Here is an 18,075-nt window from a genome sequence, read left to right on the forward strand (position 1 = left end):
CTTTTGCTAGGGCGAAGCCTTGAGCCTTAGCATGAATATGTGATTTTTATTTAATTGCTTATGATTGATTGCATGCATACTTTGAATTGTTAATCACCGGGATAAAAAGTATCTAATTGCTTTAATGGCTGATCACCATTAGGATCTTTAGAAAAGTAATTTGATGCAATTTTGGTCAGAAGGTTCCCTGAAATTGACGCTGGCTTCTTGTGATTAATAATTGTAATTTCGCTTAGGATGAATATCACGTCTTAAGGATTGCATGGTTTTTCAAAGGATTTTCATAAAGCGTAATGAGTCTTTCATGTTCAGATTTGATCCGAACGTCCGGACGGGTTGCATGTTAGATATACGTTATATGTTGGAGGTTCCAAGTAGAATATGAATTAGGAAAATCTAACCTTCAAAGTGGCATGTGTAGATTATAAGTAATTGGTAAAAATTCATAGGATTGCTAGGTGATGGTGGAACCCTAGTGTTTTCTTAATTTGATTCTCCCAAAACTGTTTTCTTCTCTCTAGCTCTAATATTGCAGATTGTTTATTTTAATTCATTAATTTCGTTTTTATTTTAATTAGGTTATAAAATCAATCACCTAAACTTCTACTTTACAATAATTAAATGGAATCTGATTAGTTTTGAATTATTTAATAATCCATGTGGAGACGACCTTGCGAGATCCGTTTATACTACAATAACTTCGTGATTCTTGCAAGTAAAATAGGAGAATTAAGCCCGTTCACATGAGTAGTAAAAATCCTATCAAGAAAATGGCGCCGTTGCCGGGGATCGAACCCGGGTCACCCAAGACAACTAGCTAAAACTCAACCATGACAAAACTTCCACCTTCAAGTTGGCAATCCATAGCAAATTTAAAAAACTAGAACATTTTTTCAAAAGTTCCAACCAATCCCACCACAGAGTCTAAACCATTTAGAATCAATTAGAAAGGAATTCACAAACTTCATTTGGTGTAAAGTGAACCACATAGTTAAAGGGACTCGACTAAAACCCTTACCTCTAGTCTTTCTTTATTTCACACATACTAACTTTAAATATAACTCTCTTTCTTTTTTTTCTTTTTCAATTATTTTTTCTCTTTTTTTTTCATATATAACATTTTTTTTTCAATAACAGTAGTGGTCGTGCAATGTTGGTTCACTTAAGCTTTCGATCCAACCCATGTAGCGAGCTTTAGGTCAATGACACCCAAACCACTAGGGCTTTAGGGCACTAGGTGTAGAACACCCCTAAGGACTTATTAACTCGAACTGAAAAGGCTACGAAACCAACTAACCATCCTGCCCCATGCCAAAACTCTACCGTTTGACGCGAGAATCACTGCTGATTAGGCAGGACTGGCCCGGTTACTAGGCAAAACCTCGGGTGAGACAATTATTACTTTATTCACAATAATAACTGACTTTACTTAAAACAAAAATTAAAAATAAACTTAGACTAAAAGCAAGTGTTTCAATCTCACTCCCCACAAACCATGTTGGTGTGATGTGCAAAGTTCAAAGTATAATTCATGAATTAGTGTCTAAGCAACGATAAATAGAAAAGACTCTACTGTGGGATTAATCTTCACCATGTCCATTTGTTCCAACATTTAAAATAATCTATGGATATTAACTTAAGAAGAATGAAAATTTTATCCTGACACAAAAATTAAAAAAAACTAAAATTTACTTTCCCACCCCCAAACTTATTTCACACGTTGTCCTCAAGGGTGTGGAAACAAAAAGAAAACTAAAAAAACAAAAGAATAAAACACAAAAACTCTAGTGGACACTTTAAAAAAAACGACAACACTATAAGAAGAAATAAAAAAATAACAAATAAAATAACAAATAAAATAAAAATCAAAGAAAGAAAAACACCTGGCAAGTATGTCAGCCCACTCGCAAAGGAACATTGGATTCCTTTCTTTGAAAGGCATGCAATTGGCATGCCATGTGAAAAGTGGCGTGCAGCTGGCATCAGTCTACTGTCTCTGTCAGTCATCAAACATAGAGCCCAAACGGCTCTCTCCCCTCTCTTCAAACCCTGTCCTAGGGAAAGAAAAGGTCCATAGGATGCGCCCACTTGTCATGCATCAGAAAGAGAAGGTCCATAGGATTCTAAATCAAGGGTTAAGATCAACCCCATATGCCCATCTAACTCTCTCTAGAAAGTCTAAAAATGCTTTTACTCTCTCCATTTCAAAGCAAGTCCTTCTGCCTCCAATTTATTTTTTTCGCATTTCTCTCGGATCCCATGTCTCTGCTCTCTCTCCTTCATGGCTTCTCAGACCCCATTTCTCTATAAAATAAATAATACCTTTTCCCCCCACATTTTTCCCTCATTTCCACAGTTGCTTCTTCATATTCGCTAAACGTGGCATCCGTGCTGCAACCAACAGCCCAGCTATCTACACACCTCCGTGTTTCTCGAACACAACCATGGTGACAGGAGTGGAAAAACTGATAGGCAGGAAGGTAAATCCCTGCTCAAATCTTGTGGATTTCCTGTTCAGATTTATGTGTTTTAGAGAACTGGAACAAAAACTAACACATGCATGTGGTTTTATCAGTGTGACGACCCCTAATGGTTTCAAATCCAAGACAACAACACAAGAACACACCCTGAGTCGCCAGCTCTGCTCAACCAAGGATCTGCAAATGTTGAGGTAAAACCCGTAACCCTTTCGATGGATTGACGCTTATCTGATATTTGAATAATATAACCACTGATGGGACTGAAAAATGACACTTAAATCCAGCGTATAACCGAGAGAAAACAAGCTTAAGTTGCCGGTCTAATGGTCCCAGAACGCAAACTAAACGGCAAATGTCTCGACCGCTGCAAATCATGAAGGTAAAGATCTCGTTCTTTTGCAGTTGCTAAACTCAACATTTACATGTTCAACGACAGTTCATTATAATGCCATATTTAACCTGTGTGTACTCATATTTTCGCTCTTTATGAAGGGGTATACGAATCCATGATAGAGCCAAAGAAACAGAAGTAAACACACAAGTTCAATGGATGAAAACAGCACAGGCCGCATGACCCAGATCGGTGCATCTGGGAGGTAAAATTCGAATCCCTGCAAGTGTAGTTGTTGTAGATATGGTAATAATAATAGTTGTACTCAGTTCTGTGGTGTACGGATCTGTGATTTAATTGTGCTTCCTCCATGCATCGCAAAACTGAGCTGCAGAAAATTAACTGCTCTAAATTATGTTTCTGTGCTGGATCTGCAACAATCTCCCCCAAACTTGCATCTGTGAATGTCTTGTTATGTTGACTGCTTTAAATTTCCAGCATAGTGTAGATGTGGTTGATGTGAACGTTAGACTTGCTGCTGGGTGCAAGATTCCAGCATAGGACGCGCTTTATTTTCCACGTTCGCAACCTGCAATTAACCAATATGCGTATATTAAAAAAGGAGCTAAAATCAACATGCGTAAATGAAGAAAGCGACATATTTTTGAATTTTTCATGGTCTTTTTATTTTTTTTGTTTTTGTTTTTGTTTTTGTTTTTTTAGTTTTTTGTTTTTTGAAAACTTAGGTCTATATATATGCATCTAGAATTTAAACTTATAATAAAAAAAATCAAACAAAAAAAAAAAAATAAGGAAAGAGTTTAGAAAAATTGGGTTGCCTCCCAACAAGCGCTTTATTTTAAGTCTGTAACTAGACGTTGCAGAACTCCGGTGGCTAGATCACTGGTGCCTTCAGAGTCAAAGACTCGCTTTCACCAAATTTCCCTATGCATGGTTTTAGTTGATATTTCTTGACCTTGAGCAAACAACCCCTGCCCAAAATGATGGGTGTTGTCAAATCCTCATCCATGTCCAACACCATAAAATCAGCTGGTAAATATAAGTTGTCAACCTTCACAATAACATCTTCAATGACTCCTCTAGGATAGGTAATTGAACGGTCAGCCAATTGAATAATACTGGAGGTTGGCTTCAGCTCTCCTTCACCTAAACGTTTAAAAACAGAATAAGGCATTAAGTTTACACTTGCACCTAAATCAGTTAAAGCACTTTTAAAATCAGAATTGCCAATAGTACAAGAGATAGTAAAACTCCCTGGATCTTTTTTCTTTGGAGGCAATTTATGCAATAAGACCGCACTGCATTGTTCTGTTAAAATTACTTTTTCGGAATCCACAAGCTTCTTTTTCTTTGTACAAACGTGCTTCAAAAACTTGGCATAAGATGGAATGTTCTTGATTGCATCAATTAATGGAAGATTAATTTGAACTTTAGCCAAAGTCTTCAAGAAATCTGTCAACTGTTGATCTTTAGCTTTAGGCTTCAACCTTTCGGGATAAGGCATAGGAGGCTCATAACACGTTCTGCAGTTTTTGTGGTAGCTTATGCAGTATTTTCGGATCTGTCTTGGGGCTGCCCAGAATCTGCAGAAATTGCAGAATCTGCAAAAATTTCAGATTTAGTTTGGGGATGTTCTGCTGCCCGCGAATTTCCAGCGGATTTTTCATTTCTATTGTAACTTTTGCCAGACCGTAAAGTTCGTATAGCATTGCATTCTTCTCGTCCTCTTAGATTAGGTACTGTTTGACTAGGAAATGTACCCGGTGCTCTTTCTGAAACCTGCAAAGCAATCTGTCCCATTTGTTTTTCCATGTTTTTCATTGCTGCCTGTATATTTTGAATTTCTTGAGTGGTAGTATTTGCCAATTTTTCAATTGCAACCTCCCAAGCAACCTTAGGTGCAGCAGGTTGCTGTTCCTGCTGTTGAAATTGAGGCCTAGAGTGCTGGTCTTTGTCCCACCTTAGATTTGGCTAATCTTTCAAACCTGGGTTGTAGAAATTAGAATACGGGTCATATCTAGGACGCTGGAAATTGTTAAATGAATTAACCTGCTCCACTATAAACTCCGGATAAGCATCTTTATGTGGACAACTCAAAAAATCATGATTTGTCAAGCTGCAAATGCTGCAGGCAGCTTGTAAAGGCTGCTGTACAGCAACCTGTGAACCCGAAATTCTTTGTAATAACATGTCAAATTTTGCATCAAATCTTTCAAGCTTTTTCTCCATTTTTTCAATTTGTGCCGACACATATGGTGAACCATTAGACATCTCAAAAAAGGATCTAGATTGTGGCTGCTCAACTGCCCACTGCTGAGTATCTGCTGCCATTTTTTCAAATAACAAATAAGCCTCTTGTGCATTTTTATCTTTGTACGAACCTCTGCATGAAGCGTTGACAAGAGTTTTTGTAGTCATATTCAACCCTCTGAAAAATATATGCATTTGATCAGTAGTGTTAATACCTGAGTGTGGACATTTTCTAATCAACTCTTTGAACCGCTCCCACGCATCATGAAACTCCTCATTTGGCTTTTGGGCAAAAGATAAAATCTGAGTTCTCATGTCAAGAGTCTTAGAAGCCGGATAATGCTTGTTTAAAAATTTTTCACTAAGTTGGGCCCAAGTTGTAATGCTTCCAAATGGGAGTGTGAGGAGCCATCTCCTTGCTTGATCTTTTAGAGTATAAGGAAATAAGCGCAGCTTAATAGATTCGGCTGAAAATCTCCTCACCAAAATGTTTTTGCACCCATTAAAAATTCTGCAATGTGCATGTTAGGATCATCAGATGATAACCCATGAAACGTAGGTAGAATATTCAACATGTGCTGTTTTATTTCAAATGCAGTCCCTTCCTCCACTGCCGGATAAGTAATGCAACTTGGTATATTTGTGGTATGGGCAATCAGTGACTCACCCAGAGGCAGACCAGCCTCTGGAATTACAAATGCCATTTTTTCTTTGCTGTGCAGGTCCCCAGAAAAGAATGATTGCAGAAAAGTCTCCTGCAGAGGACGAACCCTCTGCAAAGTTTGTGAAGGATTTATTTTGAAAAACATGTTCATTTGAATAACATCTATAGCATGCAATTAACAAATTAAAGGCGGAATCATGCTTGTATGCATTCAAAAACAAAACATTACCCATGAAATTCAAAGCCTAGTAGATTGGTGAACCAATAATCAACTCAAAACAAAGTGAGTTGAAATTAATACCTTTGTAGATTCCTCTTTGCATAAGCAAAGGCTAATCACCCAAAGAGATAGGGCCTTCATTCCTTGCTTCTTAGATCCATGGATTTGGATGGAAGAATAGGTTCTCCAAGTTCCCAAAATTGAGAACCTCTAAGTCTCTTCACCAAGGTTTGATTGTAGAAGAAATGAGTGACCTTGGAGTAGTAGGATTGCTAGATGTACCCTCCAAGGTGTTGGCCTCTTTAGAGAGAAAATGGAGAGACAATTCTCACCCATTTTCACCCAAAATAAACCCTTAATCACATTATGAATATTTGGCTATAAAGTCCTTTATATAGTCCCTTCAAATAAGTGACCTAAAGAACAAAAAACCCTAATTCATCTACATGGCCGGCCTACTTTGGGATTTTTGGGCTTTTGGGCCTTTGTGAATCTTTATTCATTAAGTTGTCATACATCTTAAGTCAATGGGCTTGACATTCGAAGCCCATTGGGCCTTAAGGTCCAAAATTATCCCGAGGTCTTTAACGAACTTATTCGTTTGATTAATTAACATATTAATTAATCCTTGCCATAAATAAATGATTAAACCATTTAATCATTCTTACTCATTTCCGTTTAATCTTCAATCTCCACCTTTTATGGTGTGCGATCCATTAGGTTCCTTTTAGCGAGGCAGTGGGCGATTAAAACCATTTTACATCGATTGTGAATTGAAACAATTTTCAATTCTCCCTTTAGTGGTTATACACGTATAGGGCTTCCACAAACCATGGTTGACGCCTAGCAGCATGTCATGGTTACCCAAGCTAATCAGAAGAGGTTAGAGAACCTATTCAGTTCGGGATTACAAGTGCAATACGGTCCTTCTCTAATCTAATACTCTTGACCACATTGTTTGGTATGATAGTTTATTTACTCATGTCTACTATCCAATGTGAATCGTTTGCTTATATGATTTCCTTGAATGTGATTTGGAACGCATTCCCCAATCTTATTCATACTCTGGCCAGAGATTCCAAATCATATCATAGAGTATTCTCCCTCAACTGTTTGAAGGTTAGAGATCCCTTGTTGCGCATTCACTTGTCTCCATAGCTAAGTGGCTTAACCCCAACGATGCCGTGACACCCCGAGGGGGTGAATTAGACATAATCAAAGATTAAGGACTTAACCACAAGACAACTGTGATGCCTCAGGTCAAAGGACAACTTTGCATTATCCCAACCATGAGTTCTCATGTGACATGGAATATAAGAACTCTTCGTTGATCACGTTCAGTGAACTCATTCTCTTATTGAGCACCTACGTACTTGTCTTGATGTCACACACACCAATGACTCGAGACTAGTCACTCTCCCTGAGAGAAGACACAGTACGTACTGATCTTAACGGACTGTCAATGCCCAATTGGTAATCCTATGATCAGGAACATTTAGGATGTGTCTACGAAAGAATGGTCTCATTAATCTAACTTCATTAGATTGCATTCTCCCAATCACATATTCCTTGGACTTTATCGTTTAAGCATATAACATTTATATGAGACGGCTCAAACAATAATCTTTGCCCTTTATATGTTAAACTAGATTAGTTTAACATTTGAAATGTCCGTAAAGTATCATCATATGATTGGTTTTAGGGCACATTTCCAACAATCTCCCACTTGCACTAGAGCCAATCAGCATTGGTCATCAGTGATGATACCTCTTCTGTAGTCATTTCATAAATGGCTGAAAAGTAGGCCTAGACAATGGATATCTATATGTTATCCATAGAAGCAACGTTGAGAATATCGACTTCACCATTATACATGATTCTCAATCATGAGGTTCAGTCTCTCATTTGTGTTCGGATCTTGATGAGCCCTTGATTCCCAGGCTTGAGCTATCGCCCCATTAGTGTCATACACTTTCTGGTTGGAACCGTATAGAGAGTTCATAAATGAACTTTCCCATCCAAACAACATTGTTGTAAACTTCTATATGGCAATATATCTTGCATTCATAATGGAACACACTAAAGTCATTACTTTAATGTTTCCATCCAAATATCTCTTTAGTCATAATAAAGAGATATCTGTTTATTTCTTCATTCGTAATGAAGAAACATCCAATGATGGATTAGATTCATAATCTAATACATTTACGCTTCCATTACGTTACTCTAATTCTTCCTCGATCTTTGAGGAATTTATCCTTTAGTATTTCTTAAATACTTAAGGACTCACTTGACAGTTGCCATGGTTCTGATCCTGGGCTTGTATTGATATCGTCTTGTACCGTTCTCGGTACAACTCATATCAATGTTTTTCATACAATATGAAATACATAAATCCCCTTTCTGTTTACGCATAAAGGATTCTATTTACGCATTATTTCTTTGGGAGTCAACAACTTCTTAGTCTTACTAGAATTGTCCATTTGATTGAAGTTTATCATCATATGAGAAACTTCCCAGCATCTCTTGTCTATTATTGGGGATTGATACAATCCAATTATATCCTAAAATCTATCAATATAGATTTCATTCCCATGTATATAGACTATATCTCCCATATACATTCTATCGTTTATAGAATGCTTAAAGTCATAACTTTAACGAAGAAGAATTCATTTCATTTCCAAAATTAATATATCATATATATTTTAAATTTTAGGAACATGATTAACTCCCACTAATCTTTTGTAAAACTCGTAAACAAAAGATTCATTTACATCTTGATGAGAAATCAAACGATTTGATTCTTTTTCCTCATAAAATGCAAATAGCTCCCACTAACTTGCTAAGATCCATGATGGATGGATCTCTACAACTTACATGTCTTGTGATTTATAGTTTTGGACATATATTATCAAGACTATCTTAATAATGGTTTCGGAAACCCATATTATGTCAAAACATTGAATCACCATTTTAGTTGTAGCTAGCAATCTTCGAATTAATTGAAACCAAGCCTACCTCAAAGATGGTTTCTTCAAAGTCAACCATTCTCTTTGATTGTAGTTACCTTAAGCTACCAATTAGCTATGAAGGTTTTATTATTTCGAGTCAAATGGTACTTTACCATTTCCTTGAGCATGTATCATATATACACTCAATGTAGTCATAAGGATTTTCATTCTTATTTCTTTCGAATTAAGAGGTGCAACTCTATGACATAGTCATAAAGTTCAAACCATTCAACTGAGACGGTTTATAAATCCTTCTTGACTACCTTGGAGCTTAAGGTATAGGAACTAGGTTGTTATATTTGTTGATTACTTTCTTGTCTCTCAAAGAACCCATTCTTCGAGTTCTATCTCTCGTTCATTTGCTTTTAGGCAAATCACATTGTAGAATTACAATGAACTACCCAACAAAACAACATTTGTTAGTTGGTTTATAGAAGCGATATCCAAAAGTTAATTTAAGGATATCCTACAAGATTGTTATCAAACAAATATTGCTTATTAGCACACAACCTCAAATCTTAACATGCTTAAGATTTGTCTTTCTTTCCAACTACATCTTATGGAGTTATGAAAATTTTGGAAGATCTTCTAATTGACAATTATATTGTTTTTAGAAGTATATATCCTATATATGGGTAATAGATAACATCTAACGAACTAAATCTTATTTGAGTTCGTTCTTCTCCTAATGGAGAAATACATTATCTTATGATGCTATTTTCCTTGATATCTTTCAAGGAAACTCATCTAAAGTGTTACCTTTCCTTGGATCAAATCTAAGGAGGTAAATACTTTAGATATCTTACTCATCTATTTACATTTCTTGAATTCTTTGAAACCTTTTGCAAAGTATTCGGACTTGTGTTTATTCAAAATAAACTATAGTCCAACCGAGAGTGATCTTCGGTGAATGTCATATAACATGAGTAGTATTATGTTGTGGACAAGTGCCACTAACATCTAAGTGAATTAACCTCAACAACTTTGTGATTCTTTCTTCTTTCCAAAAGAATAAAGATTCGAACATTTCGCCTCCATACAATTTTAACAAGAAGGTATTGGATCCGGATCTAACGATCCAAAGCGTCCATCTATGACCAACTCGTAATTTATGTTTTTAGAGGTATCACAACTTTAGTTGGGATTAGTCACTACCTTGCAACCTTTTGGGTTTTAAGCATCATTATTTTCTAAACAGTTAACACTACCATATTATCTCTACTATAGAGACAATCAATTAGATTACTATAATCCAATTTCTTTGGTAGTTCATATGAGGAAGTAAGTACTATCTGCTTTCGCAGAGATCTATATCTTATTCACGTTCCGTATGTGAAGCACCTTTTCTTCTCTCATATATCTTCTACTTCTTATTAGTCACACTTTTACAACGATTTGTAAAACATAGTTACTAATACGGAATCATACATTCAAGTAGAAGAACCAACTGTTTTGAACTATTCAAGAACAATTTACAACACCTTCGAAAGGTGTGTTCTTGACACTTGCAAGACATTTCTTGCAAATACCCCTTCCAATTTCCATCCTTTCATAAAGAAAGTTTGTTCCCTTGGAGTTATTTATCTTCTTTATTTGACTTTCACCTTTGACTACATTAGTCATGGTCCCTAAACTCCCACTATCTCTCTTGAAACCCTTTTCAATTGTGTTATACACATCAAACAATTTGGAGAGTATGTGGTTATTGTTCACTACATAGTTTACCATAAACTTAGTGAACCATTAGGATAGGGAAACAAAGGTAAAGTCCTTGCCTAGTTTCCGTCTCGTTAAGTGGTTTAACACTTCAACACTCAATGATTCAAAATCATCATAAGTCCATGTTAATGGACTATTTTTGTCAACCAACCATTATGTTCTAAACATAATTACAAACTTTCAAGAGTTGTACAAGGCAACTCTCATTTCTTCATACAACATTTGGAAGTGAAGAATCATGGCACATTAAGTGTCCAAGCCTTTGTGCTTTCTTCTCAAGTTCCTTGTTCATGTAACAAAGAAACAAGCACTAAGTGTTTGCATTGATTAAGGGTTGTTCAAAGCAACTCTTATTTCTTCATACAACAATTTGTAATTGAAGAATTATGACATTAAAAGTGTTGTCCTCTTTATGATAGACCTATTCTAACATATTCTTCTAATGATACATTATCAATAGGAAGATTGTGAGGATGAGACTACTTAGGTACATTTACAAGCCATTAAAGACAATCTATGGTTTTGTAGTACCAAGTCCGTAAACTAAACGTTCGGCTTTTATTTGTCAAGTGTTGGATAACGTTTGCAAATATATTGGTAAACAAATACATAACGAATATAAATTGATTGATTTTAAGCCATTTGATTCGGGTCTTTAAATCAAATAGCATCACCCACTATTTTTGGCAAATTCCATATCCCTCATTGGAATTCGAGAGTTTTGGATGAAACTCTTAGTAGGTTATGGGAGGCTCACTATTACCAAGCCCACCTCAGAATTATATCATGTTGGCTAGCGTTAATGATAATGAGAGAGTACGCTTACTCATTTGCAACTAATGCAAGTACCCATCTTATTTGGCCTCTAGAGAATGATTGCCTCAGAATTATATCATGTTGGCTCCATTGCACTTAGTTAAGTCATTTCCACCATGCTTAGTTCATGTAGGGGTTCAAGCATAGCCTCAGAATTATATCATGTTGGCTAAACTCGTTGCCTACACTCACCTCATCATATGCGTATAGACTCTTCCTGAGTATAAGCATGCACTTTGTACTTCCCCATTATAGGGTGAAGGCGGTGTACAAGTCATAAACGATTGGAGCCTACCACGGTGGAAGGCCACGAAAGAGTGTTCAAAGCACTCTCACGCTTTCAACTTAATATTGGGTTGGTTGAGGGTTTTAGGTCTCATCATATATCAATATACATTTTAATCTCTATTAAAACAATTTTGGTCCTATTACAACTATTGGTCCATATGATTGTTTTAGTTGTACATAATACTCCCACTATGCTTTTAAAACGGTTTTTAAAGCAAGAGTATATGTTACTACTAACATAAGGTTTGCATTCATTTAATGGACTATATAGTTGCCTTAGGGCCTTAGGATGACTATGAACCTTTGTTTAGATTCAACACGAGCCTTGTGTTGAATCTCGGTCTAGGGATGGAGATTGATTTTAGTTACGCGTTTAATCACATTAAGGCGTGTTGTCTTAGGGGCGTTGGACCCAATTACTTCATTTTCATGCATATCATATAAAGCAAGAAAGAAATACTTCAAAGTAAAGGATGAGCTTATGCTCATTACAACATTTGCATAAAACAAATTACCTTAAAGTAAAGAAGGACTTATGCCCTTTTACAACATTTGATTAAATCAAATTACAACCAAAATCTAATCTACACATTCCCATGGTTCAAACAAATTTGAAACGCCTTTCACATAGCTCAATTATATTAGGCTTAGGTTCATAATCATCCTTTAATTAATTAACGCTTTAACTAATTAATTGAATGCAACATTTTCATTTGGTTTTTGTATCCATAAAATTGATTTAAGTGGAGCTAAACAAAATGAAAATCCAATTCTCATTTAAAGAGACAAAACAATTTTGTTCTCATCCTATTTGGGCCATCATGCAATAACCACAACTTTTTGGGCCATATTGCGAAAACATAAACTTTTGGGGTCACTTTGTAAAAACACAAAAGTCACTACTTCATGTAAATACAACTAGAACCCAAAATTTAAATAAATTCAAAAACTTCATTAAAGGAGCAAAACAATTTGTCCTTTAGCGTTTTTAGGCCTTAACGTCAAAACGTAAACTTTCGGGTCAAAGTACAAATACACAAAAGTATCAAAACTTTATGTAATTGCATAAAAGCCCCAAAAATACCCTATTTTATTAGGGTGGCCGGTTTTTAGGGATAAAAATGAGTGATGGGTGTTTTGATTTATTAGTTTTGTCAAAAACAATCAAGTAGTGCTTTCACCTTTCATAAAAATAATATATGTTTTGATGATTGATGTTTCCATCATCATTTATTCAAATATTTAACACTTTAAATACTTTCATAAAATTAATATATGTTTTGATGATTGATGTTTCCATCATCATTTATTCAAATATTTAACACTTTAAATACATGATAAATCATTTGAAAAACATATAACATAAACTTTATGAAATATTCAAAACTTTGAATCAAAACACAAAACCTTTTTGTTCTTGGCAAGAACATCAAGAACAATGAAGAACATCCATGAAAACCCATAAGAGCTCCATGAATGTTTTCAAGCCATAAAACTCAAATTTTCACCATTCAAAATGGTGTTAACATCCTAGGGTACTTAGGGGTTCCAAAAGTCACCTTAAAACATTTTTAACAAGACAAACATGAACCCAAAAAATCACCCTTTGGATTTGGCCGAAAATCCCAAAAATCATGGCACCAAATTTTAGCTCCAATATTCATCCTCATATGAACTACATCTACAACATTTGAGATGGCAAATTTTCAAACAAAATTTACATTCAAAGAAGCAAGAATAAAGCTTGTAACAATTACAACTTTTAAATCATAAACTTATGAACTACAAAACCCAAAAGGATTCACCAACTACTAGACCTACTAGACCTAGGCTCTGATACCACTTGAAGGATTTATTTTGAAAAACATGTTCATTTGAATAACATCTATAGCATGCAATTAACAAATTAAAGGCGGAATCATGCTTGTATGCATTCAAAAACAAAACATTACCCATGAAATTCAAAGCCTAGTAGATTGGTGAACCAATAATCAACTCAAAACAAAGTGAGTTGAAATTAATACCTTTGTAGATTCCTCTTTGCATAAGCAAAGGCTAATCACCCAAAGAGATAGGGCCTTCATTCCTTGCTTCTTAGATCCATGGATTTGGATGGAAGAATAGGTTCTCCAAGTTCCCAAAATTGAGAACCTCTAAGTCTCTTCACCAAGGTTTGATTGTAGAAGAAATGAGTGACCTTGGAGTAGTAGGATTGCTAGATGTACCCTCCAAGGTGTTGGCCTCTTTAGAGAGAAAATGGAGAGACAATTCTCACCCATTTTCACCCAAAATAAACCCTTAATCACATTATGAATATTTGGCTATAAAGTCCTTTATATAGTCCCTTCAAATAAGTGACCTAAAGAACAAAAAACCCTAATTCATCTACATGGCCGGCCTACTTTGGGATTTTTGGGCTTTTGGGCCTTTGTGAATCTTTATTCATTAAGTTGTCATACATCTTAAGTCAATGGGCTTGACATTCGAAGCCCATTGGGCCTTAAGGTCCAAAATTATCCCGAGGTCTTTAACGAACTTATTCGTTTGATTAATTAACATATTAATTAATCCTTGCCATAAATAAATGATTAAACCATTTAATCATTCTTACTCATTTCCGTTTAATCTTCAATCTCCACCTTTTATGGTGTGCGATCCATTAGGTTCCTTTTAGCGAGGCAGTGGGCGATTAAAACCATTTTACATCGATTGTGAATTGAAACAATTTTCAATTCTCCCTTTAGTGGTTATACACGTATAGGGCTTCCACAAACCATGGTTGACGCCTAGCAGCATGTCATGGTTACCCAAGCTAATCAGAAGAGGTTAGAGAACCTATTCAGTTCGGGATTACAAATGCAATACGGTCCTTCTCTAATCTAATACTCTTGACCACATTGTTTGGTATGATAGTTTATTTACTCATGTCTACTATCCAATGTGAATCGTTTGCTTATATGATTTCCTTGAATGTGATTTGGAACGCATTCCCCAATCTTATTCATACTCTGGCCAGAGATTCCAAATCATATCATAGAGTATTCTCCCTCAACTGTTTGAAGGTTAGAGATCCCTTGTTGCGCATTCACTTGTCTCCATAGCTAAGTGGCTTAACCCCAACGATGCCGTGACACCCCGAGGGGGTGAATTAGACATAATCAAAGATTAAGGACTTAACCACAAGACAACTGTGATGCCTCAGGTCAAAGGACAACTTTGCATTATCCCAACCATGAGTTCTCATGTGACATGGAATATAAGAACTCTTCGTTGATCACGTTCAGTGAACTCATTCTCTTATTGAGCACCTACGTACTTGTCTTGATGTCACACACACCAATGACTCGAGACTAGTCACTCTCCCTGAGAGAAGACACAGTACGTACTGATCTTAACGGACTGTCAATGCCCAATTGGTAATCCTATGATCAGGAACATTTATGATGTGTCTACGAAAGAATGGTCTCATTAATCTAACTTCATTAGATTGCATTCTCCCAATCACATATTCCTTGGACTTTATCGTTTAAGCATATAACATTTATATGAGACGGCTCAAACAATAATCTTTGCCCTTTATATGTTAAACTAGATTAGTTTAACATTTGAAATGTCCGTAAAGTATCATCATATGATTGGTTTTAGGGCACATTTCCAACAGTTTGCTCCCTGCGATTCCTCCGTAAATTCTACTCAAGTTCTGGATCAAGTGGAATCAATTTCTGCACTGTTGAACGGGTGCTGACCATGCACAGATTTCTGAGATCTGCACTGCCGTACTGTTGTAATCTGTAAAAATAAAATAAAAACGAAAATTAATTTTTTTTTATATGTATGAACAGCAATAACTAATTGAAAATCTGATTAGTATGGATTATTTTAAATAATCCCCGGCAACGGCGCCATTTTTTCTGGAGAAGTGTTCAGAATATTCTAAACATTAAATCCAGCTATATTGGGCCAGTTTTGGAGCAGCTTATGGGCCAAAACGTGGCTGTTCAGATTTTAGACGAATTTTATCATTTAATTTAGGGTTATGTTTCCTAGGGTTTGTGTGGAGGCTTAGCAGATATATTGCTTGGCCGTCTACAGTTTTTGGGGACAACATTTTTTTTATGCAATTTTGGAGACAGAGAGAAGTGCTAGGGTTTTGGAGATTTTCTACTTGAAGGTGTTTTCAATCATTTTCTTAAGAATATTTTCTATGATTTCAATTATGAGTATGCGTAACTAATTCCTTTTGCTAGGGCGAAGCCTTGAGCCTTAGCATGAATATGTGATTTTTATTTAATTGTTTATGATTGATTGCATGCATACTTTGAATTGTTAATCACCGGGATAAAAAGTATCTAATGATTTTAATGCCTGATCACCATTAGGATTTTTAGAAAAGTAATTTGATGCAATTTTGGTCGGAAGGTTCCCTGAAATTGACGCTGGCTTCTTGTGATTAATAATTGTAATTTCGCTTAGGATGAATATCACGTCTTAAGGATTGCATGGTTTTTCAAAGGATTTTCATAAAGCGTAATGAGTCTTTCATGTTCAGATTTGATCCGAACGTCCGGACGGGTTGCATGTTAGATATACGTTATATGTTGGAGGTTCCAAGTAGAATATGAATTAGGAAAATCTAACCTTCAAAGTGGCATGTGTAGATTATAAGTAATTGATAAAAATTCATAGGATTGCTAGGTGATGGTGGAACCCTAGTGTTTTCTTAATTTGATTCTCCCAAAACTGTTTTCTTCTCTCTAGCTCTAATATTGCAGATTGTTTATTTTAATTCATTAATTTCGTTTTTATTTTAATTAGGTTATAAAATCAATCACCTAAACTTCTACTTTACAATAATTAAATGGAATCTGATTAGTTTTGAATTATTTAATAATCCCTGTGGAGACGACCTTGCGAGATCCGTTTATACTACAATAACCTTGTGATTCTTGCAAGTAAAATAGGAGATTTAAGCTCGTTCACATGAGTAGTAAAAATCCTATCATGTTACACGACACGACCCGTTAAGATATCGGGTATGACACAAAAACGACACGAACACGGAAAACACGACACGAATGCCAGGTCTATTGTGCCCTTAGATGTAAAATATAGGCACAATAATATATTTGAGTTCATCTTTTTAAACAAAGTGGTCAGAAAATGTGTTTGTGTCCATTTTTTTTTATATTGGGCATAATATGTAGTGTCCTTTATTGAATGGGCACTGTTTTAATCCTTTTGTGTTGAAAGACACACAATTTTGTCCATAATTTTGTGCCCAAAGGCCATTTTTGTTGTAGTGACAGTTAACTCATCCGACACTTCATCTTGAGCAGCTCCGATCTTGGCAGCTCCATCCTTGACTACTCCGTCTATGGCAGCTAAGAAATCAAACTTAAGCAGTTTCCTTATTTTTGGCAAACAACCCATACGTGGCAGCCCAAACCGTTGTCCATGCCACGCCACTTCCTCGGCCCATGCCGAGCCAATCCTTGGCTTTAATTAAGCCGAGCAGCACAAGTAATGGCCCCTGCCACACCTCTTCCTTGGGCCATGCTAAACCGACTCCTGGCCCCTGTCAGTCGATGTACCGCACCACCCCGACGGCTGCCCCGTGGCAGCACCTCCCACGAAGAAGACAAAGAAATCAATGGAAGACGGTTCTTTGCACGGGCAAGCAAAGAAGAGTGCTAGGGGAGGGGGAACAAATATCCTCTAGCTTTCTCTCTTTCTTGTAAGGATAAATAATTGCCCTTCAAAGTTGATTTAATCCCCTACTTAAGGTAGGATTAAATAGGCATTGGAGGCGATTTATTTCCATTTCCTAAAAGAATATAATTCCAAGTCCTTGAGAAAATCTACATCAAAGTTGGAGATCTCTACACCTGCTGCCCTTTCCTGTGAGCAGCCCAGCAAGTATGGAGGCATTTGTGGAGCCCAAAATAATCACAAGGCGACACATGGATTTTTGGGAAGAAGAAGACAAAAATACTCTTGAGGCATACTAGGATTCTTACGGTCAAGCAGCAGACACTCATCACTCAACCAAGTCAAAATTGCCCAAAATAGGTAACAATTCAAAGCCTATTTCATCCATCCTCATCAAATCATTTCTACAAGATAATTCCCAAAACATTCCTTTTAAATTATGTTAATTGGCTAATTAATAGATTTATTACCTAATTAATCTATTAATAGCCAATTAAACCACCAATTACTCCCAAAAAACACACATAAGGTCGGTCACCTTCTCTCCCAAGGGGGCCGGCCAT

The 18,075-nt window shown here is 36.1% G+C and overlaps 1 protein-coding gene, 1 long non-coding RNA gene and 1 other non-coding gene across 3 annotated transcripts; 2 read left to right on the forward strand and 1 right to left on the reverse strand.

Moving 5' to 3' along the window:
• The first annotated feature begins 2,195 nt into the window (after nucleotides 1-2,195).
• Nucleotides 2,196-3,241, forward strand: LOC139189079 (uncharacterized). Its single transcript, XR_011572581.1, has 4 exons — nucleotides 2,196-2,480; nucleotides 2,576-2,671; nucleotides 2,765-2,859; nucleotides 2,973-3,241. It is a non-coding gene; the product is annotated as an uncharacterized lncRNA (long non-coding RNA).
• Nucleotides 3,242-3,706: 465 nt separating this feature from the next.
• On the reverse strand, nucleotides 3,707-4,336 carry LOC139188383 (uncharacterized). Its single transcript, XM_070805689.1, has one exon. It carries the CDS (start codon nucleotides 4,334-4,336, stop codon nucleotides 3,707-3,709), a length of 630 nt encoding a protein of 209 aa, XP_070661790.1.
• Nucleotides 4,337-5,295: 959 nt separating this feature from the next.
• LOC114819345 (small nucleolar RNA R71) lies at nucleotides 5,296-5,400 on the forward strand. Its single transcript, XR_003766402.1, has one exon. It is a non-coding gene; the product is annotated as a small nucleolar RNA R71 (small nucleolar RNA).
• The last annotated feature ends 12,675 nt before the right edge of the window (nucleotides 5,401-18,075 follow it).

Source organism: Malus domestica, chromosome 10 (genome assembly GCF_042453785.1).
Source record: "Malus domestica chromosome 10, GDT2T_hap1".
Lineage (NCBI taxonomy): Eukaryota > Viridiplantae > Streptophyta > Magnoliopsida > Rosales > Rosaceae > Malus > Malus domestica.